This window comes from Stegastes partitus, unplaced genomic scaffold (assembly GCF_000690725.1).
Source record: "Stegastes partitus isolate 25-593 unplaced genomic scaffold, Stegastes_partitus-1.0.2 Scaffold732, whole genome shotgun sequence".
NCBI classification, from domain to species: Eukaryota; Metazoa; Chordata; class Actinopteri; family Pomacentridae; genus Stegastes; species Stegastes partitus.
In genome coordinates this window covers 82,232-104,182 of record NW_007578463.1, presented here as the reverse complement: position 1 = coordinate 104,182, position 21,951 = coordinate 82,232, and the positions used below count along the sequence as shown (strand labels likewise).

At 42.7% G+C, this 21,951-nt stretch overlaps 2 protein-coding genes across 2 annotated transcripts in view; both read right to left on the bottom strand.

The window, feature by feature from the left end:
* LOC103364248 (protein FAM19A2) overlaps positions 1-8,675 on the bottom strand; it is an 84,455-nt gene extending 75,780 nt beyond the window's left edge. The window contains exon 1 of the mRNA XM_008291306.1: positions 8,423-8,675. The gene's annotated coding sequence lies outside the window, so the exon portion shown is untranslated. The remainder of the gene's footprint in view (positions 1-8,422) is intronic.
* An 828-nt stretch (positions 8,676-9,503) lies between these two features.
* etv6 (ETS variant transcription factor 6) overlaps positions 9,504-21,951 on the bottom strand; it is a 45,463-nt gene continuing 33,015 nt past the window's right edge. The window contains exons 5-8 of the mRNA XM_008291305.1: positions 14,548-15,138; positions 13,524-13,666; positions 11,824-11,924; positions 9,504-10,058 (exon numbers count right to left, since the gene is read on the bottom strand). Coding sequence (XP_008289527.1) covers positions 9,956-10,058; positions 11,824-11,924; positions 13,524-13,666; positions 14,548-15,138 — 938 coding nt within the window. The 3' untranslated portion in view covers positions 9,504-9,955. The remainder of the gene's footprint in view (positions 10,059-11,823; positions 11,925-13,523; positions 13,667-14,547; positions 15,139-21,951) is intronic.

Below are 21,951 nucleotides of genomic sequence, written 5' to 3'. Positions count from 1 at the left end.
GTGTTTTTCAACCCGGGCCTCGCTTTGGCGATTTTGCCGTCATTCCAAGGAGTTCCACCCACATTGGACTCCGCATCTCACGATTTACGTCCGCAGCCAGCATCCAGTGCCAGTGCTGGAAGTAGTATGTCCCTTTAACGGTTCTGTTTGTTCCTTTTATAACCGTAGATTTTTATTTAACCACCAGGTTCGGTTGCCTTTCCTTCTCCTCGGCGAGCACGGTGTTCATCCTGCGTTAGCTGTGCAGCAGATTGATATCAAATGTTTAAAGCGTTGGCAAGAAAAGGGGAAACTAACGAACGGGCTGTCGACTGCTTCTATGTCGATTAATCATTCCACTGGTTAGCACTGAAGCTACGTAGCCATTTCATTTAAGGTCATTTTATTTTGAAAAACTTTTATTATATAATTTATTCTGTACGCGCAAAACTGTTTTTGCAAGAACAACAGCTGGAACATTTAAATCTGAACGACAACATCGGCATCATTTGCAGTATTACGTTTCTCAATAGTATGAGCAGTGTCAGTTATAGCATCATGTTTAGCGTTTCATTACATTTTTTCAGGTGCAATATTTCAATTTCAGGTGTAATATTTCAATTTTTGTGCAATATACGAAGATCCTGAACAATGATGTTATCAAAAGATATTGTCCTAGTTTTGGCATATATGTGTTGTCCAATATCCACAGGCATTTTAAAACTTTTTCTTTTTTTTTAACAAAATAAGTTGTTTGAGGTACTTTAAAAATGGTGTCATTGCACAGTTTCACCAGCAGGGCGGCTCCAACGTACCGTTATTTACGATACTCCAAGCAGCACACGTAGCAGAGGCAAGCGGCATCTTCGCAACAAATTTCCAACTAATTTGCTGGAAAAAGTTAATAAACAACGACCCCATTCAGGCTCCCCTTATTTAAGCTAACAAGCTACATGTGTACGCACCGGTTACGGAAAGATATCAGAATTTTTTACTAAAAAAAAAAATCCAGCATCAGTCGTCTCTAATTGTGACAATAATATGTTATTTAAAAGTGTCTGTGCAAATATAAGACACTTAAAAGGAATAAAAACTTAAATTCCTTTAAGTTATATTGGTTTAATGAAAGCTATTAAAGGCTAAAGATGGTCAATGTTACCAAAATGTGATCAAGCTACGCTTTTCCTTCACATGTCTGACTTCATGTCACTTACAGAGGGGATGAAATGTACTTTTTGTTTCTTATCTTTTGGGCATGGCAGCTATGAACTGTACAGAACATTCACAAAGGGACAAACTTGATAATAACTGCTCTAATTCTCAGCAGCGTGGTGGTGCAGTGGCTGGCACCACTGGCTTCAGGGACTTTCTGTGGGAAGTTTGGGTTTCCTCCCTCGGTCGGTGCAGGTTAGCTCGACTGGCCGCTAGCGCTGTGATTGATAGGCAGCCCGTCCAGGGTCCGTGTCAGCTGGGATCAGCTACCGGTAATGGATAATTTTCAAATATGCTTCTAATTTATCAATGCTGGCAGGTCAAGATGGATCTGCGTTATCATATTCTGCTGATGGACCCTTTTCCAGCTTAGAAATCTTTTAACTGTGCAAAAATGGAACTTTTTTTTTTGCCTCAAAACGAGGAAAGATCATTTTTAAGTCAGTATTTGTTGTTCATAAAAACTCTGTAACACACAGTAAAGAAGTGAGCACACTGCTTTACATGTCAGTTGATTGAAAATTGTGTCACGTTTCAGTAATTGCGTCATTTACAAGGTGACAAGAAGCGTTTTGTCTTATGATCAATCAAAAACAAACACTTCAGAAAGACTGTATTGGAAATAGATGTCGCATAGTAGAAACTCTATGCAACAAAAGTGAGAACACCTGCAGTCACTGACACACAAGTTAGAAAATCAGTTGCCGTGTGTAGGGCTGGTTCAAATAGCAATTTATTATTCTCTGGATATTCGGCCCAATTAATGACGAAGATCCCAAATATTGGGGTTTGGGGGGAAGGGGAAACATTCGGAGATCAAAATTGCTATCCTGATACCAGCACAGTGAACAAATAGTCTGCTATTCGGCTATTTGGGTTCAGCCCTACATGTGTGATACAAAAACTGAGTGCACCTACAATTAGTCTACTTGCATTGACGTAGTTATAGACGTCCGTGTGAACAATTTTGGATCTATGAACTGTGTCTGTCTGCATCATGGCTCCAGAGTAGTTGAAAAAATCTGACCGTGAGACTTGACAGGTATGAAACAGGCCGTAGTGCCACTAATCAGAGCTGCAGTGATCGTCCTGATAGAATGACGCTATGGAGAGTGAGTGACTTTGCCTGTCTAGCACTAAAAAACAGATGGGAAGTGCTTCAGACCTGTCACAGGGGTTATCGAAAACAACATCCTTTGTTTGCTGTTCTTTGCGAAATAAAATGAAAAGAAGCCTGATGATTACTGGGAGCGCATTCTTTGGTCAGATGAGACTAAGGTCACGTTTACACGCAACAAAAACGATGGCATTTTAATGGGCCTTTGGTTTGCGCGTAAACGAAGCTACTAGTCACCGAAAACGATCACATCTGAAAACTCCGGCCACAGTGGAGATTTGGAAAAACTCCATCTTTACGTTTGCATGTAGACAGGAGGAGACGGAGTTTGACGTCACAGTGTGCGACAAAGCGTCGTCATATGTGTTCGACCATGTTACAGTTTGGCTGCTGTGATAGAAATGGATCCTGTTAACTGGTTTTTACATTTTAAACGCTTGTGGCCTGTTTACATTTACATTCAGGAGCAGCTCCACTTCCCTGTCGGTCCAAACAAACGACCTTCGCGCCGTTATCGTTGAAGTAACAGGAAGTAATTCGTTGTTGTGATTTATCCGGGATACTGATTGGCTAGCATGGCTTTATGCTTCTTGTTACACTGCCCCCTACAGGCTTGGCAGCTCATAGCAGCTCCTAACGACGTGTTTATGCAAGATTTTTTAAAACGATCTGGTGTGAACAATGTTATTTTTGGAAACGTAGATCCATTTCTGTAAAGACCCGGCTGTGTGTAAACATGGCCTAAGATAAATTCGTTCGGCTCAATTAGCACCCGATTAGTGATCCTGACAGTGAAGCACAGAGATGGAAGTGTGATGATGTGAGGCTGTATGAGTGCAAAAAGCTGTTTGGATAAACCAGAATACAAGCTGACAGATGACTCCTGGTGTGCAGAGGAGGAATATTCCAGCATGATAATGTCTCACAAGAGTTTCTACAGAAAGCCAAACAGAAACCTACGACCTGCACAAGTTTCCTGACTCGGCTCCAACCTTTAGGATATTTTAAAGAGAAGAGGTAGAAACTGGCAGAACATCTTTCTAAGAAATGTGATTTTCTTTTCGCAAAGGTGGATTGAATCTGTCACGTAAAATAAAAAGGTGGACACGTGAAGCATTGACAAAATAAGATTCCAGTCTCAGAAATGTGAGGTGCACTGACTTCAGCTGCATTCAGTTCCTACTGCGGTGACTCTAAACTGTTGATTTTTAATTTTACATCACAGGAAACACCTGCTGTACGACTAATAAGTGCCGTCATTACTGCACGGCGTTGAATCATTTAAGCGATATTGCAGGTGAAAGGGTGAAAACCAGCAGCATCTCCTGTCACAGACGTTCACGGCACCAAATATGAAACCCGCTGAAAGGAACGGTGGAGAAAGAAAGCCCTGCCGAGAGCTGTCAGCAGACAAGTGTGTGGGGAGAGGAGAGAAAGAAAAATCTAATCAGACGACAAAGACGGAGGTCAGAGTGAAAAATGTATAGGAGCGCTTTGCTGTTATTTTATCATTTAAGCAGAGCTGCTGTTTATTCAGCGGCTGGCGAGTTTTCACTTCAAATGGAACAGAGAGAGGAGCGAGCGCGCCGCACATCAAATAGAATGTGAAAGAGAGAACAAAAAAAATAAAAAAATAAATTAGAAAAAAAAAAGAAAAGGGCCCCTCGCTTCCTACTTACATCAAACGCCGGCGCTGTGGGTGCCAATCAGCTGCACAAACTCCGATGGTTTTGCGGCGAGCGGAGCACAAACCCGCCTGTCGAGGAGGCAGAACGGAGCTCATGACCTCCCGAGAAGCCTTTTTTATTCATAAAGTCTCCTGAAAGGCTTCGACTTACACATCATGAAGGTTTTTACCGCAACAAAAAGCCCACTTTGTCTTATCTTAATGACTTTTTTTCTTCCTTGAAAGAATGAGAAGCTTCTGTGTTTTAAAGAAGTGAAACCAAAAAGTCAATCTGAAGCTCAGAATGTGTGTTTCAGATGAACTTGCTGGGTTATTTTTGGTATGTTTTTATGCTTCGTAAATGTGTGCAGGGTTTATGAAAATGTAAAAAATAAGTTTCTTCATTCATGGACCCCCCTCTGCTTGTGTGTCACAGCTGCTCGGCGCTAACTCGGCCCGGTCGGCGAGGAGCAGCGGACCGCGACGCCTTCGGTGTCACCGCCTCGGATCGATGGCGAGGCCGCGCCAGGACGAGGTCGCGTGACCCGCCGGACGAAAGGTGACATTGGCTGATCCGCCGGGCGCTGGCCAGACAGCCGGCACCGGTCGGCCCAGCTGGACTGGGGGTAGGTGGAGGGGGTCGGGCTGACCCGAGCCAGGCGGCCTGGAGCTGCTAGAGCCACTGCTGCTGCTGCTGCTGCTGCTGCTTCCAGCTAATTGGGGACCGGCTGGGCTGCCAGTTCTTTTCCGAGGGAAGTAGGTGTTGGCTGCTAGGAAAGTTGCTCCGAGTTGCCAGGTGACGTCATCGTGTGTGAGAGACGGCGGCGGCAGCAGCAGGAGAAGCAGGCAGACGATTTATTTCAGCGACCGCACCGGCACATAGAAATACTCTGTTAGGTAACTACTTCTGCAGAGATGCTGCACCAGCCTGATTCTACATATTAACCCCGTGAACCCTCTTCTGCTCCTGTCACAACTTTACGCATTTCTCGCTGCGATAGAAACTCCTGCACCTCTATGGAAACAGCACAGCCTTGACTAGAAGGAGAGGGAACTTTCTGCAGCTACACACAGTTATAACAGCAGAAATCATAAAGAAAAAAAAAGATTGAGTTTCTTTGATTGCTTCTTTGATAAAAATAGAATAAACCTGCAATCAACACTTTCTCCAAGTTCCCAGAGGAGCTACCAAAAGAAATCGTGATCCAACATATGATAGATATTTTTAGATTTTGAATTTATTTCTATTCTTTACTCCTCTTTGTTTCGTCAGAACACATCCTGCAGTTCAGACGAAAACTTCCTGAATTTTTCTCACGAGTCTGTCGGTCGTAGCCGAGTCACTCGTGGCTTCACGGTTTCACCGAGAAATGCAGAATTTTTCCGTTTTTCCACAATCTGGTTAAAGCAAACTGTTTATTTTTGGCATTTTTTTTTTTTAAATGAGAAAATAAATTGATTACTAACAGAGATCAGAATTTTAGGCTCAGATTTGGGCACGATTAACTGGCACGTTCAAGGCCTGTTGGAAATCGGACAAATCGTTCTGTTTTTATATTTCTGGCTGATAAATAGTGTAATTTTGGCGTTATAAGAAAAAACAACCTACCAGCAGATTTTGAGCTTCAGTTTGAACTATTTAGAATCTAGTTAGGGTCCATCAGTGTTTCCCAAACTCCCCTCCACAGAGCCACACGTATTTGTGGGTGTAACTTTAATCTATATAATTTTGGGTTGTATGTTTTAATTTTCCCTCTTGACAGGCAATCCCCCTTTAATATTTACTTGCATTTGTCGCCCCCTACGTTAAAGACATGGAGGAGAAACCACTGCAACATAATTAAAGACTAATCCACCGAAAGTTTGATGGAGAAAAGGAATAAATTGGTGCATAAAAATTCACCAGAATGCAGAAAATTAAGCAATTAATTTCCTGGACGAGGACACCTGGATCCCTGCTGAAGGAATGCAGGCCAGTAATTCTGATTATGAGTAGAATTATAAAATATAATTAAAGCAGAATACTAAACTGCAGTACAGGTATTTAAGCGCAGTAGTTAGTCAAAGCAGCAGCTACTTCTCGACGTTTCTTTCGTCTTTTCGGTGACCCGGTGCGAGAATCAGAAGCCGCTGACAGTAATTGGAGCTTCACAAACATTTGCTTCATGCAGAGTTTTTTATTTAAGGGAGGAATGTTCCCATCGGTTGAAGGTCAGCGGGTGAAGTCGCAGGTTTTCTGGATGTGTGATGCCAAAGTAAAGGTCATGAAAAAAAAATGTGAGCGAGGAGGAAGCAACGGGGCCACGGTCTGTGGAACCACGTCGGACTCAACGATAGGACGACGGAAAGTTCTGGTTGTGGTTGAAATGAAGAGACTTTTATCAGATTACACATCAGGAGCTGCACAAAGTAAATGACAGCAAAGGTTTTAGCTTCTGTAAGCCTATTGAGGGATGTAAGGAGTCTTAATTAAAACATGTGTACAGATGTTTCAGCCCTGAAAGTCAGAATATCTGACATATCAGCAATAAAAGCTCACTGTAAAAAAAACAACACAAAAAAAAGTGAAAGTCTTACAACAAAGATGCCACAAAAATATGTTAAAAAGTAGTGCAATAGTGTAGATTTCAAAGGCTTAAAATAATTGGAAATATCTGTTAACTTTTTGTGTTTTTAGCTGATTTAAATACAGTGAGGTTTTTTATTATTATTATTACATAAAATAAAGAAAAAGATTTTTGATGTGGACTTTTTTCCCTCAGCAACATGTAAAATAATCATTTTTATTTTATTTTATTTTTTACAAGTTGTAATCGAAGAAAACAGGGAAAACCTGTAAAATAGTGGTTAAACTTTTCCTTCTGTTGATTTATTTCCATAATATGCACAATTTTCTTTCAAATAATGACAAATATCTTTAAAATAAAAACATTATTGCTGATATAAATACAGTAAACCTGTAGTTTCACGGTAAATGTTTCCATTTATTTAAAAAAAATACGGATTTTTGATTTATTTCATTTTTTTATTTACAGTTTTTGTCATTTTTTAAAACCATTTACTGATAAATTAAAACTTTTTTTGTAGGATTTTTTAAAATAATTATCTGTTATTTAACAAAACATAGTCAATGTTTAAAATAGTGGTAAATTCTTCTTTTTTTTTTAATTACACTTTTTTTGAAGTTCTTTTTGCTGTAGTTGTATTTTTATCAGTGTTTTGAGTATTTTTGGTTTCGATGGAGAGGTCTGTTGATTTATACTCAGACTGATGCAGATTGGCCTGCAGGCTAAATGTCATAACTGAATGTGTCTGATAACATTTCAATAGATCGTTAAGCTTCTGTAATGTCCAGAATTCATCTTAAACAAGTCGGAGCAAAGAGCAGCCAGATGAGTGAGTGAACATTTCCATTTTTCATTCACACCGTTTCCTCTCTCAGTCAAGTTTCACTGCAGCTCAACTAATCCTGATTAAAAAGAAAACCTCAGGGGAAGTCATTGTGTTTGGAGTTCTGTATCTGACGGGAACAGGCCTTTTGAATCTGTGTCCAATCCCCTTTTTGTTGCTGCTTGATTTAGTGAAATTAAAAGCGCCGTGGCAGCAGGTGGAGCTGGGAGTTCGGCCCAAACCTCCTGCCACTGTGTCACTGTGTTTCATCATCACAGGACTCTTATTATTTGCTTCAGGTGCTTCTGCTGACATTAGCCTCAGCGCCGGAGGTCACGGCGGTAAATAATGAAAAACTCGTTGCCATCATCCTGCCACACCTCGCAGTGATGCCGAACCCCCCCAAAAAATAAAATAAATGTGTTTCTATGGGCAGCTTTGGACACCAGAGTCAGACTTGGAGCATCTGTTCCTGACTGCAGTGCAGACTGAGTTAACCTCCACCTAACACCGTCCACCCTGCCTGCCTTCACACCCCCATACATGTGTGTTTCTCTATACTTATGTGTGCAGCCAGGACTCCCAGGAAGGCTGCAGTGGTCCATCCAGTGAATTCAACTGATTTGGCTGCAGAGCTCCTTTGCTCTCACGCTTCACTCGGGAGTTTACAGATTCTGCAAGTTTTCAGAAACAACTGAGAGGCATCACTGTCAGAAAATGACACAGCGATGCAGATCAGACCATCTGAAGTCTATTAGTGGAAGACAGTCAAGTGAATACATTAATATGCTTATTTTAGGACTGCATAAAGGCTTTTTTTCCCCCTCCTTCTGAGACAGATTAAGGAGCCCGTTACATCGACCTCCACTCCTTATTCCTGTGATTGTTTCAGCTCTGGTTGGACATTGACTCTGATGCTCCACAAGCGCAGCGGCTCGGAGCTTTTTCCGCCCCTGGCCGTGCGCACTCGTCGGCCGGAGAGGGGTGGAAACTCTCCCCCTCCTCCGGCACCCCGGAAACAGGGCAGAGAAATCGGGTGTCGCTTGAGAGGCTCTTACCTGTAATTGTCCCACTCCCTTCCCGCACCTTAACGCCCTTTTTTAAACCATCGGTGGGGCTGCTGCTACAATCCAGTGGCGAGTCTGTGCCGTGGAGACATTTGCGTCCTGGACTGGCGGAGAGAAGGAAGAAAACGGGAGTGGTGGCTTTGGTTTTTTCTCTCTCTCTTCTCTCCTACGTTGGAAATCACGATTATTCGTCTTTTAGCATCTCATCCACCGCCACACTTAAAGAGTCTCCCGCATCCGAACCTCCTGCTTCGTTTTATTCCGACGGGTCCAAGGCAGAAGCCGATCGGGCTGATAATGAGCTTTAATTGCGTCCCGTCGGTCTTTTTGGGTGACGGACACCCAGCGGATCAGATGTCACGCGTGAAATGAATAAAATGTCAAAGTATTGGATCCAGGTCGACCACTTGAGCTCCGAGTCTTTGCTCCGCCGCGTCTCTTCCCAGTCTGACAGCTCCGCTCGGTGCGCACTAACTTTTATGGAGACTCCAGAGCGCACGGCGCGCCGCCACTACCTCAGCAGTAATCAGATTACTGCCACGGATTTCTGGCGTTTTTAACTATGATGTACATCGTCCGTGATAGTTAATCATGAGGCATGTTTATTTAGCTTAGATTAAGATGAGCAGAACACCGAACTGATGTTTAAAAACCGAAAAAAGTGCGCATTTTTCGTTTTAATGAGGATTAACGGGGGAAAAAAAGCCAAAATTTTTCTCTTTTTCTTTCGTTTTGTTTTCGGCAAAATAAAGCAAATGTAGTGCAGTTAATCCTGGCTAGGTCTCATTTGGTGAAGCAGGACACACAAATGATGGATAATTAGTGTTAATTTGCATTAATTACTAAATCTCAGTGCCAATAATCTCCCATTAAGACATCAATAAAAACCACCTACATTCACCTGTGTCCATCTTCTACCAGCTCTGACAACCTTCTGAACTCATATAAAAGACTCTTTAATCAGGTGAGCTGCAAACATTTAAGAGGCCTCCTCCAACAAATCTTGTCCACTAGTGCCATCATGTGGATATTTGGTGCAATAGCAGGAAAAAAAAAAACTGGTAAATGTCTTGAGTTTAACACACAGTTTGATCAAAAATGTTTATTCCATGGTGAAAACATTCCTGTCACACGTATACATCCAATTTTCCTTTTTACAAACAGCATAATTCCATGGTATAATGCATGTGAGGAGATGGGAGAAAAAAAAAAAAGAAATCATAAAAGTGACATAAGCACAAAGTGATTGGCTTTTGCAGCTCAGGAATAAAAGGGAACACTTAGAAAGTCCTTTCGGCTCCGTCCGTCGGAAAAAATCGAAACCTTCTTTTTGCTTCAGGATAATATCGTCCGAAGGCAGAAAGGGTTAAGAGAGATCAGATTTCGTTTGGCTCTCCTGCGTTGGACTGACGCGAACGAACGTCCACGCGTTCTGGATTAAACGTTGATTCTTCGAGCTGCTTCTGAAAGGCATCAGCGGCTGTAGTAGTAAATAGTTCATGGACTCTGTTTCCCCAGAGTTCCTCAGCACTCCTCCTTGATGTAGATTTGTTCGTATGAGTCCGTCTCCAGGTGCTCCAGGCGGTCCGTCTGTCCGTTCATTATCTCGTCGGGGGTTTTCATGAACCTGGGGAACAGGACACAGATGACAAACATGTAGAAAATTATTTTAAAAATATGCACCGATCAGCCACAACTTTAAAACCTGCTGCCTAACACTGCACAGGTTCCACTTGTGCTGCCGAAACACCACTGAGACCTGGACTCTGTGGACCTCTGAAGGTGTTCTGTGGTATCAGCTAAGACGCTAGCAGCAGAGCCTTTAAGTCCTCGGAGTTGCGAGGTGGAACTTTCATGGATCTCTGGTTTTTCCAGCACATCCCACTGATTCTCAATCGGACTGACATCTGGAGGCCGAGGCAACACCTTGAACTCTTTGTCGAACTTTTTAAACCATCTCCGAACAATGTTTGCAGTGTGGAACGAACTTTGTCCTGCTGCCATGAAGGGCAGTATGTGGTCAGCAACAGTGTTTAGGCAGATGTCAAGGTAACATCTACACGAATGCAGGATCTCTCCGACTTTGCTAAATGTGTGACGCCTCGTGTTTGTCCCAGTGTCAAATCGTCAAGTGTATGAAGGCTCTGATGCGGATTATTCAACATTACTATGCGCCCTTTTCTGTAAATCCACATATCTGCCGGCTTTGCTGAAGAACTTGTCCGTAGTTCAGAGTTAAACTAGTGACATATAATGGTCAGTTCATGCTGTCCATGGACAAACAGCCAAATTTAGACAAGTGAAAGCAGCTCTGTAGAGATTGGGCTGTAGCACCATGTTGGTAAATAGTCTTGAGGTTTTCTGAGTATAGTGGGGGGACACAACACAGGATATCTGGAGATATTAGAACTTCCCACTGTGTTTAGGCTCTGTTGACAGAAAGCATGGACTAATCAAAGCACTTCCAAAGTCCAGCAGCGACTACTTCAGTTACAACTCTGTGAATGATGAATTATAAAGGTGTTGATGACTGACAATCTCCGTACGGTCTCTCCTCAAACCAAGCATTAGTCTTTCAACACTGTTTGTTTTCCTAGCACATGTGCAGTCAGCTCGCTTGTAGTGCCGACTTCCCTCGCGACTTTGGGTGGACGACGAAATGTACGTCATATGCACCCTTGAAATATCATGAATTGGCCTAAACGTGATTTTCCTGCACTCCACAAGATGTGCACAAATAAGTCTGTAATGGTCGGCATCTGTTTACTCGCTGTTGTGGATATTTGTTGCAGAATTGTTTGTATTTTCAATCCATGTAGGATTTACAGATGTTTGTGGTTTTTCTGACTTTTGGAAGTTTGCTAAGCTCATCGTATGGGAATGAAACGCGAGTCCGAAATGACTGTTTTTAATTGCGATGTGCCGTCATGCCCGTGTATCCCATTCCACCATGTAGTACCCTCATGAAATCAGCAACTTGAGCCCTATAGCTGTGACGTCAGTTAAACTTTTCAGCAGCTCTTCTTCTACACTTTTTCTGCACCAGCCTTCCTTCCCCACGTGGACCAATGGGTCTTTGGTGCCCATGACTCTCTTGCCGGTTGCCATGTTGTCCTTCCTGGGTTTGGAAATCACTGGATACCAGCAACACCTCACAATCTCTGCTGTTTTGGAGATTCTCTTGCCCTTTTTTCCATTGCAGTTTGTTAAAATCGCCCATTTTTCTTGTTTCCAACATGTTCCAACTTCACAAACTAACCGTTTAGTTGCTGCCTAATACAACCCACTTGCTGACAGGTGCCATTGTAACGAGATTATCAATGTTATAATCAGTGTTCGTCACTTCACAAACGGCTTGACGGATTTGAAAAGCTTTTTTAAATCCCATCTACCTGAATAGAAGTCTTTGTCCAGGCTCTTTCCTGATAATGTTGAGTTTGTAGTAGTGTCTCAGTGCTCGCGACATCTTCTCGTACGTCATGTTGGTCCTGTTCTGTAAGAGTCAGAAGAGCACAAGTGTCATTAGCAACAATAACAGCGTGCTACTGATGTGTGAAAAGGATATTTTCAGCATTTTTAGACTCTCTGTGGCACTTAGAGTTGCTTCTGTTGATTTTTTTTTGTCCACTTAGGGTCAGAAAAGCAGCCTGACATAATATTCATTACCTCAATTAGTTAAAAAGTCGATAAAATTACACAGTGTTTGTTCAGGTAAACCGAAACAATGAGCTACAAGAGGCTAAACCGATTATGACTAACACTGTTTATACTATAATCTGATCTGTTGTTAACATGAAAGGTGCTGATGAGTGCAGCCTGAAAACCCCGTCACTGGAATTATTAAACTTGTATTAATTATGTGTTGGTCACATGGGGGCAGTAGAAACAAGCTGCAAACAAATGACTAAACACAAGGCAATTTAAACACCCAGCTGATAAGCAGTGATTTGGCTTTTTACCCCCCAACAACACCTGAGGGTTATACCTGGCTGTTATTGGGCACAAATTAGAGCATAACAGAGCAAAACAGTGAGCTAAAAGTTAGTTAAAAAAGCTCCAGAGCTAACATTGAACTTCAGGGTTGGTGGCATTTCTCTGTGAGTTCAGGGCTGTTTTCAGTTTTCAGGAGTTTGTGACAAAGACGTTTGGGTTGAACTGCAGGCTGTGTTTACGCAAAGCAGATGTAAATATAAATAGTAAAATATCTACAGTATGCAGTGCCACCATGTTTGTCTCCCAGTCTTGGTAACGTCTGTAGGCACGTCGGAAAGTGTTGTACCGTAAATAAGCCGCTACTTTTTCACACGCTTCGAACACTGCAGCTTGAGCAACGATGCGGCTAATTTATGGATTTTTACGAGTTTCATGAATTTGCCGAAAGAGAGAGTGTGGAAGTGACGAAGTAATTCTGAAGCTGTTTAACTCCAACACTGAAGAAGACGACTTTAGTGGTTTTAGTGCAGGAGGAAGATGAAGATAGTGATCAATGACTTTTCCTGGTGGGCTACTGTAATTTTAACTTTCTTAACCAGCCGTGTTACAGGAAAAAAGCATTTACGTATTTGTGTACGTTACCTGTACGTATTTAATTAAAAGTTTAAAAATCTTTCTGTGTAAATATCTCACGTTACAACGTGGACACCCGCAACTTATAGACAAATGCGGCCCGTATATGTACAAAACTTGGTTTCTTTTTAAAGTTAGTGGGTGCGGCTTATACTCAGGTGCTCAATAGTCCGGAAATTACGGTACATGTTGATTCGAGGTTTTTCAATTTTTGTAAAACAAGAGTAGAATAGAAAAATACTTTATTTATCCCAGGCTTTTGTTTTATGTTTTACATGATTTATGGCATTGAAGCTCACTTAAACTAAACAGAAGACACTTTATTATTGTCTTTACTTGTAGTTGTGTTGTTCCAATATGGGTGCAGGACTTTTTATGGCGGTGACAAATGAGGCCACAGTGAGTAAAATACACCCAGAAACTGTCTCCTGGTGGTTCAGCAGGTAAACAGTTGTAGAAAAAGCTTCGTCTTTCGTCGTGTTCGAAGACGAAAACCAAACTCCCGCTGCTGGTCCTGTGTGTTTACCTTGTGGTTGCCCCAGAGCCTGGCCAGGCCGTTGGGGTCCAGGATGCGGAAGACTTTGTTCTCCGGATCCTCCCAGCGGATGTAGTTCTCGTACCTGCTGTCCGACAGGAGCTGGTAGACGTAGTCCCACAGCAGCCTGCAGTCTGAGAGCAGCCGACAGGAAAAAAAACGCTGAGTAAGCCTCAAGAGACGGCAGCTCTCTGAGGAGGTTCTAGTGCAAGACGGCTCTGAAGGACTCACGTGAGGGTTTTTCAATGCTTGTATGTGCAGGGTAGGATAGCTAGCATCCTGCTCTGACACTGTGAGGGGTCATGCAACTTTCAATTAGGTTGAAATATAAAGTTTTACGTGTAATTTATTTGTGACGTAGCAAATGAAAGCGCCTACATAGATAGCAACCCTTAGAAACTTTGTAGATGAATGCTAAAGATAGTTAGCACAAAATACTGGTAGATAAAGGCCTCAAGAAAGCCCAGAGTGCACTAACGTCACTCAGAAAATGTCACATTGTCTTAAAAATTATAATAAAGGCTTCTTTTTTTAACTAAAATATAAGGTCTACATTGCAACTTCAGCATCGCCTTCCTCACCGAAATGAGATAAAATAGAATCAGCTACTGCAAGAACCATAGACTGTATATAAAAGATGGACGCAGAGACTTCATCTTTTGCTTCGTGAGTTTCTGAAGCCTTTAGTCGAGGTTTGTCTGTCTAGACTCTCATGACGGTGGAATTTTCTAGGTATGGATCTCAGGACTGCATTGTAAGTGGTGTTTTGGACCATCTCCTTTGAAGACAGCAATGTTCAGAGAAGACAGATGGATTGAGAGAGGAGCTGAGGAAGCTGTTGAGGTGGAACAGCCATCCAGAGGTCTATGACTGTATGCACTTATAATGCAGGCTTGAGATCATTACCAGACAGTTTAACCTCCATTAACACCTCCAGTCATCCTTCACCTGACATGCTTTGTGTACAGGATATCTGTTGCATAGCTTTTACCTTTAATGACTGAATGAATCTTACCTGCTATCCGGCCGATGGGCATTTGCTGCTCCTCGGGAGGCGACACCGGCATGATGACGTGGTTCCTGTATAGCGCCTCCTGCTGCTGCAGTAGCTGCTGCTGCTGCTGCTGCTGAGCCAGCTGATTATGATGTCCAAAGACTTTCTCGTCGCGCCCGTTCTCCAGCGCCGCCTGGGACGGGGGCCCGCCTCGGCTGTGCCTGAAGTCCGTGCCGCCTCCGCCGCCGCTCCTGCTCGGGCTGAGCAGCAGAGGGTTCATGATGTTGCTGGGCATGAGCTGGATGACGCGGGGAGGGCCGGCCTCCTGGGCGCCGGGGCTGCCCGGGCAGGCGGCGTCTCGGGGCGTCGCGCAGCGCCCGTTGGGTGCGATCGGGGACACCGACAGAGGGTACATCTCCTCCGGCAGGTGGTGGTTGCTGTCGGGCAGCTGGGAGAAGGTCTGGTGGGAGTCCTCGTTGGCGGGGCGGTTCGGCTCAGGGGGCGATCGGCGCGTGGTCGAGTGGTGGGGGGAGCGGGAGCGGTGTCGCAGTTCGATGGTTGGCGGATGCTGGGGGATGGGTTCTGTACCACGTGGTCCCCGCCGTACCGTTTCTGAGGATGCAGAGGACATGTGTGAACCCTCTGAAACCCAAAACCTGCTGGTGGGTTTGGAAACATGTCGTCTTTAATCCTTGGAGCTTCAGTGGAAGCAACTGGACGTCTCTCTTCACCTCTCATCCAGCTGCTTTCTACTGAAGCTCCAAGGACTACCATGACCTGGACGACTGAGGATCTACAACAGGGATCTCCAACTCCGGTCCTCATGAGCTACTGAGCTGCAGGTTTTAGACGTTTCCGTACTGCATCACACCTGACTCAAAGCTGTTGGAGATCCATTCATCTGAGTCAGGTGTGTCGCAGTACGGAAACGTCTAAAACCTGCAGCTCAGTAGCTCACGAGGACCGGAGTTGGAGATCCCTGATCTACCAGGACACGTTGTCTTTACAAAATCACCAAAAATAACACCATATATCAGAGCCAGAACCTGTAAAAACTGAGATCGTACTTTCTACTTGTGGATGGCGCTTGAACTAATCATCTGCAGGCTGCTGTTTGGTTGGGAATCCAAATCAAACCCTAAAATTGTAATATTTTACGGGAATTATTTAGTTTTACTCAAAATGTGTTTCATTTAACTGATTATTCGAACTCAGAAATCCTACTTCAGAGCCAAACTACATTATTTTAACACTTTAAACTCCCAAACCTGTAAGTAAGTTATATCAAATTCAGCTTTTTATTGTTACTATTATTACTTATAGGATTTTAACTTTGTCATACTGCACATAAGACAAATAGAGACTTCATACTGCAGTTAAAAATGAGCCCACAGTGAGTAAAAATGTGACAGGAGCAACTGAAAACCCCCAGAAACCGGTTACAGTTTTATATAAAATAAAACTGAAAGACTTTTTACTTATTTTATTGTATTTTGTAGACTCACCAATCGCTTCTTAATGTTAAAAAAATAGCTGAAAGGTTAAGTAAGTGTAAATAATGATGCGAAATTCCCTCAACCGCCTGACACAAGGTTTCTGGTGGTGTTAGTTGGTGTTTACCGTTTCCAGTGTTTGCCGTGGAGGTGCGCCAACAGCAAAAAACAAACACTGGATTAGTAGGTGGCAGAGCAGAGAACCACATAAAGAACAAATAAAGCGACACTCGGACAAAATCTGTTCTCAGCAATGACGAAAAAACTGAAGCAGCGTCTCGAACGGGGCTCAAAAGATTTCTAATTGTATCGGCTTGCATTGAAACCTAGACTGTTCTGATTATTTTGTCCACCCATTCAAGCTTGTCTACAGCAGCCTGAACAGAAACTACAAGCATCAGCACCGGGGGAACTTTTCTCTCCTCGTGCTGGGAAGCTGAAACTGAACTTCTGGGTTCGCCGTCTTCTCACGACAAAACCACTAGATGTCACCGCCGCCCTGCCGCTACGCCCAACGTGACACTTCTGATGAGTTTTGGTAAAAGGCTCGTAGCCCGAATCTGACCCCGATTCCTTCATTTCAAAGCAACCAGGAAGAACATCTCCAGCGTGGAGCTCAAAACAAGGAAGTCGGCGGCGGTAGTTATCGGTTGCTTTGCGTGCGGCTCGTGTCGTGATGTTTGAATGAGGCACAGCGTTTCCTTGTGGAGCAGGTTTTTACCGTCAGATGTGTAAAGCCACCGCTCCGTCCCGTCCGATTGCTGCTGTGTCACATTTCCTCAGATCAGAGCCAGAAAACAGTGTCGGGTATTTCACTGGACTTTATCATTACTTCCTTGATCACATCAAACAAAAGTAAACACGTCTGAGAAGAAACCGACAGTCAGCTGCTCTGTTTGGCACCTGATTACTGAACGTTATCTCATAACCCTTAAAATCTACTGTCTGAAATGTTTTATTGACTCTTGTTTGGACAAAAATGACAATTCCAGTGGACATTTGAAGGAGTTTTGTTTAAATTTAAAGCTCACCTACATTATTTTAACCCTCTGAACACCATGAAATTCCAAAATTACATCATTTATTCTAAGAGGAAACTGTAAAAACTGAAAGAATCATCAGATTTCCAGCTTTATGTCTACAAAATACCAAACTGTGACGTTATTTCGTTGGGAAAATGAACTAAATCTAATCTTAAAATTATGACATTTAATTAAAATCACCTTGTGCTACCCATCTCAGCCGTTAGTGATTCAACTACGAAAAACTTTCAGGGACTTTTCGCCTGAACTGCAGGCAGTGTTCCCTCAGACCAGACAGGAGACGGGTATGAAAACAAATGAAAAATGTAGGTGGGAAAATATCTAGAATATGTGGACCCACCTTCTTTTTTTATTTTTTTTCCCACCCCGTGAAGGTAATGCCTGTGAGCACTTAGAAATATGTTGTTCTGTTTCCACAGAAGTTCAGGACTTTATGTTGTAGTGAAAACGGCGCCAACGATGAGTCAACAGGTTAAAAAAAAACCCACCCAGAAACTGCAAGAAGATCCTTTGATTCATGCGTATGCTTTACTTTCTACCTCATTAAATTACAGTTATATAGTCGGCTGCTGTAATAGGATTAAATTAGCCCGACTATATAAAGCTTGTACAGTGTTTTTGTGTTCTATTAGAATAAAAACTCAGCGTCGTCATTTTAAACAGCAAGAAAATTGACATTAGTGTAAAAATGTCTGCTCAGTTTGAAGCAGATTAACCGGCGGTCTTCAGTTTTTTATACACCACGGACCGGTTTTAAGCAAGAACATCGTAACAAAAATTTATTGTTTTTCTATTAAAAAGCTTCACAAACAAATTAAATATGCGTTTACTTTTCCTCCCGTCTCAGCGTCGCGTCTCTCCGACTTTCCAGAGAAGCTGAGATGTTTGTTGTTTTATTAATTTTGGCAGCAGTTTCACTGACGGCTTCGTTTAACGGATAAAAACTGACACACAAGCGTGAGAAACAAGCGCAGACGGACGCGACGGGAAGCCGAGCTAGTCATGTTTCAAAATAAAACACCCTGAAGACTCCGCTGGACATACAAAATAAACCAATAAAATGTTGGTTTTTTTTTTTCTTTCTGTGCGGCCCGGTACCGGTCCACGACCCGGTGGTTGGGGATCGCTGGTTTAACCCAGTTTCTGGTCATTTTTTGCATTTAAAGTCACATTTTTACTCACTGTGGGCTCATTTTTCACTGCAGTACAAAGTCCTGAACCTCAGTGGAAACAGAACAACCTGGAAAATGAAAAATCGTGTCTCTACATAGCAAAGGTATTTTACCTCTTATGTGTTTTACATCCTCAAACCTGGCAAATTATGTGTCTGTCAAGCTTCTACAAAGACGTTTCACCGTGCTGACTGTATCGTCCAGCAACTTACTGACAACTTCCTCCTCCGTACACAAATTCTTAAGCAAGTTGCATTTATTTTTTTTGCAGTATGTTTTTATTATAAGTCTCTCTAGTTAGTTTCCTTACTTGCCTAGTGTCTGCTTTCTGTGCAGTTCAGTCAAGAAGTCCCTCACATTTTGTCTTCTGTGACTTTTTGCGCAGTTTTTCGTGTTTAGTTTAGTTTTTTTCCACGACATATGTCTTCATGCAGTCAGTTCATTTGTAGAACAGAGTGATTCTGAACAAATATCACGATTTGAAGCTCAGATTTGGTTATTTTTCTTTCTGTTTTTACAGTTTCTGGCTCTAATAAGTTGTGTAATTTGGGTATTTTTTTAAAAGACATTGTACCTCTTAAACTCCTTATAGCTACTGTAAGTATGTGTTAATTGTAGGTGGACCTGTATTTATGTCCAATAGCGTCACATTTATCACTCTGAGATGCTCAAAACTTTCTTTTTATTTTATATTTCTGGCTGCTTTATACGTCTGAAACAGTGAACGGTGCCAAAAGAGGAATCCGTTGTAGAATTTTTGGGTGGAATTTGTGCAATAAATTCAAGAAAAGTCTGCTCATTACTGAGATAGAGGTCAGGTGAGAGGAAATTTAGCTCCTGGGCTGAACATGCATGACAGAGGAAGGCGCTGTCGGCTGTACTGACCTTCGAGCTTCACATGCGGCACGGCGTGCTCGTGCAGCGAGTGGAAGGAGTTCCCAGGGAAGTAGGCCGACGGGTAAAACACGTGGGACTTCCTCTGCTTCAGGATGTGCTGCAGCAGCTCATACAGGACGTCCCCTGCACAGATGCAAAGGTCAGAGGTTAACACACGGGCTGCAGCGAGCGCCTGCACAAAAAAAATGAGACATTAGCATGGACGTCATCCACAGAGTCGGGTTCCTCTTCTTCTTCCCCTTGGCTTTCCAGGCAGCCGACGACTTGAGCAATAGTGGAAGAATCCCTGAGAGGACAGAAACTCTGCCAGGGCGACAAATCAGGACTCGTTTGTTCTGAGGAAAACCCTTCCTAGGTGGTAAATAGGTAACGTCGACGAGTGCAGGTGACGTCCTCGTGGAGAAAAACGGATTTTACCTCCAACAGAGCAGCACGACGCCTTAAAGTGAATAAACTTTAACCCGCTGAACTTCTGGTGCGTTATTACTCACTGTGGGCTCATTTGTCACTGCAGTATGAACCTCTGTGGAAACAGAACAAGCACGACTAGAAGGAGATGAAACCCAAATGTGTCTTTTGGGCACTATCACACAGAAAAAATGGAAACTCTACAAACTATAGATATGTCACTGCTTGCATTTCTACAAACTCGGTGTTTCTCACACGACCAGACATGCTGGATATTTCCTCCAACAACTGTCTTCTGTATTTATTTTATTGATCCAGTACGTTTAATTTTGTGCCCACAGGTGTTAACGGTAAAGTTTATCTTGTGCGTTTTTACTTTGTCAGTTCAGCCAAAAACTCCCTGAATTTTTGCTGCTAGACCGTCGATCACAGCTGAGTCGCTTCAAGCTTCACGGTTGTGCTACAAAGTGCAGATTTTTTTGTTTTTTGCGGCGTCTCATTTCAGCAAACACTTAATTTTTAAACTATTTTTAAATAAGACGAAGCGATTTTGATGAAATATCACAGATGAGTAGTTCAAGGACTGTCGGAAAGCTTAAAACTCTATGATTCTCTGTTTTTCTGATAAATGGTGTTTTGGCATTTAAAAAAAAAAAAAGAAAACCGGCCTTTTAAAAACTGCCGAATGTGTCTTTTGTGCACCATAGCACCCAAAAAATGGAAACTCTACACACTGTAGGTATTTAACTGCTTGCATTTTTACAGCCTCTACAAACCAGGTGCTTTTCACTTGAGTGTTTCCTCCAACAACTTGCTTCTCTGAATTCTGCTTTAGAGCCAAGCTGCATTTATTTTATTAATCAAGTTCATTTAATTTTGTGCCCTCAGGTGTTACCAGTAGAAAAGACGGCGACTCTACCTACTATAGATACTTCATATGGTACGTTTTTACTTTCATTTCAGCCAAAAACTCCCTGAATTTTTGCTGCTAGACTGTCGATCGCAGTTGAGTCGCTTAAAGCTTCACTGTTGTGCTAAAAAGTGCTGAATTTTTTGTTTTTTACCGCGTCTTATTTGAGCCAACGCTTGATTTTCAAATAATTTTTAACTAAGACGAAATAGTACAATTTTGAACCCACATTTTGTTAAGCCATGACACAGATGAGTAGTTCAAGGACCGCCAGAAAAACTTAAAACTCTACGATTCTCTGTTTTTCTGACAAAAGGTGTTTTGGCAGTTTTTATAAAAGGAGTTTTAAGGGTTCGTGTGTGTTTTTAAATTGATTCCTAACAGAAATATCGTCCGCTTGTTCCACTGATGAAAAGTTTCAAGTAATAAATTGGCTTGAAGCGTAAAGATTGAATTTAAAAAGCAAGAAAAAAAAAAATCTGAATCCCGTCGCAGCACATCAGGCAGTTCAGCACCTGTTGACACAAGCGAACGTGGCGCCGCTCGACGTGATCGTGGAGTTCTGGGGCCGGAGCCCGAACAGGAAGTTCAATCAATGATTTACGTTTCGCCTCCAACGGCTCAGAACGCTTCCACGGTTAACGAATCACCGCAGGTTACAGCTCGTGTGATCTCTGAAGGCGCTCATCTCAGAGGCTCTTTGTTAGAGACTTACTGTAACAGGGAAACGATTCTCACGGAGGAAGTGATGCACACAAACAAACACACACACGCCCCTTTCAGTTCTCACTTTTGGGTCGCGTGGCGTTGACCGGGGGGAAGATTCCTGCTCTGGACTTCCCGATTCGCCTCGTATCTGCTCACAGGGCAACACAGGCGGGAATCGGGAAATTTAAGTCCAGGCAGGCGGCTGTGATGCGATGATGATGATGGTGTTCCAGGAAAGCAAACATGTTGTTGTTTTCTCAGAGCTTCCACCGAGGAAAATATGTCGCACAGCCCAGACTGATGGGAACTAGAACTGCCTGATGTCACCGATAGCGCGACTCAAACAAAAACCGAAACCGAAACGCGTTTGATCCGAGTTTCGTCGTTTGAACTCGGAGATGAAAGCGACCCGAACCTGCTGATACGCGAAACAGCAAAAAAAGGAATCCAGAAGCAACAAACAAAACCAGCCATCATGAGTCAAATTTTCCAGATTTTTTTCTCAGTTCTTCTCGACAGGATGTGAATATTTTGCATCGTGGAAACATCTGTCAGCTGGATCGCATCGGGCCGTAGCTGCAGTTTATTCCTGACAACGTGACGTGTCATTTACAAAAAAAAGAAAAAAAAGAAGCATAAACTGAGGTGGAGAGAGCTTCACTGCTTCGATTAATCATCAGTAAAAGCTGAAAAAAGTCAATATTTGGAGGTAAAAAGGAGGAAAAAAGGGACATTAAAACAACTTCTTGCTTCTCTGCTTGATACGAAAAACAAAAATTGTGCATTTTTTTGTT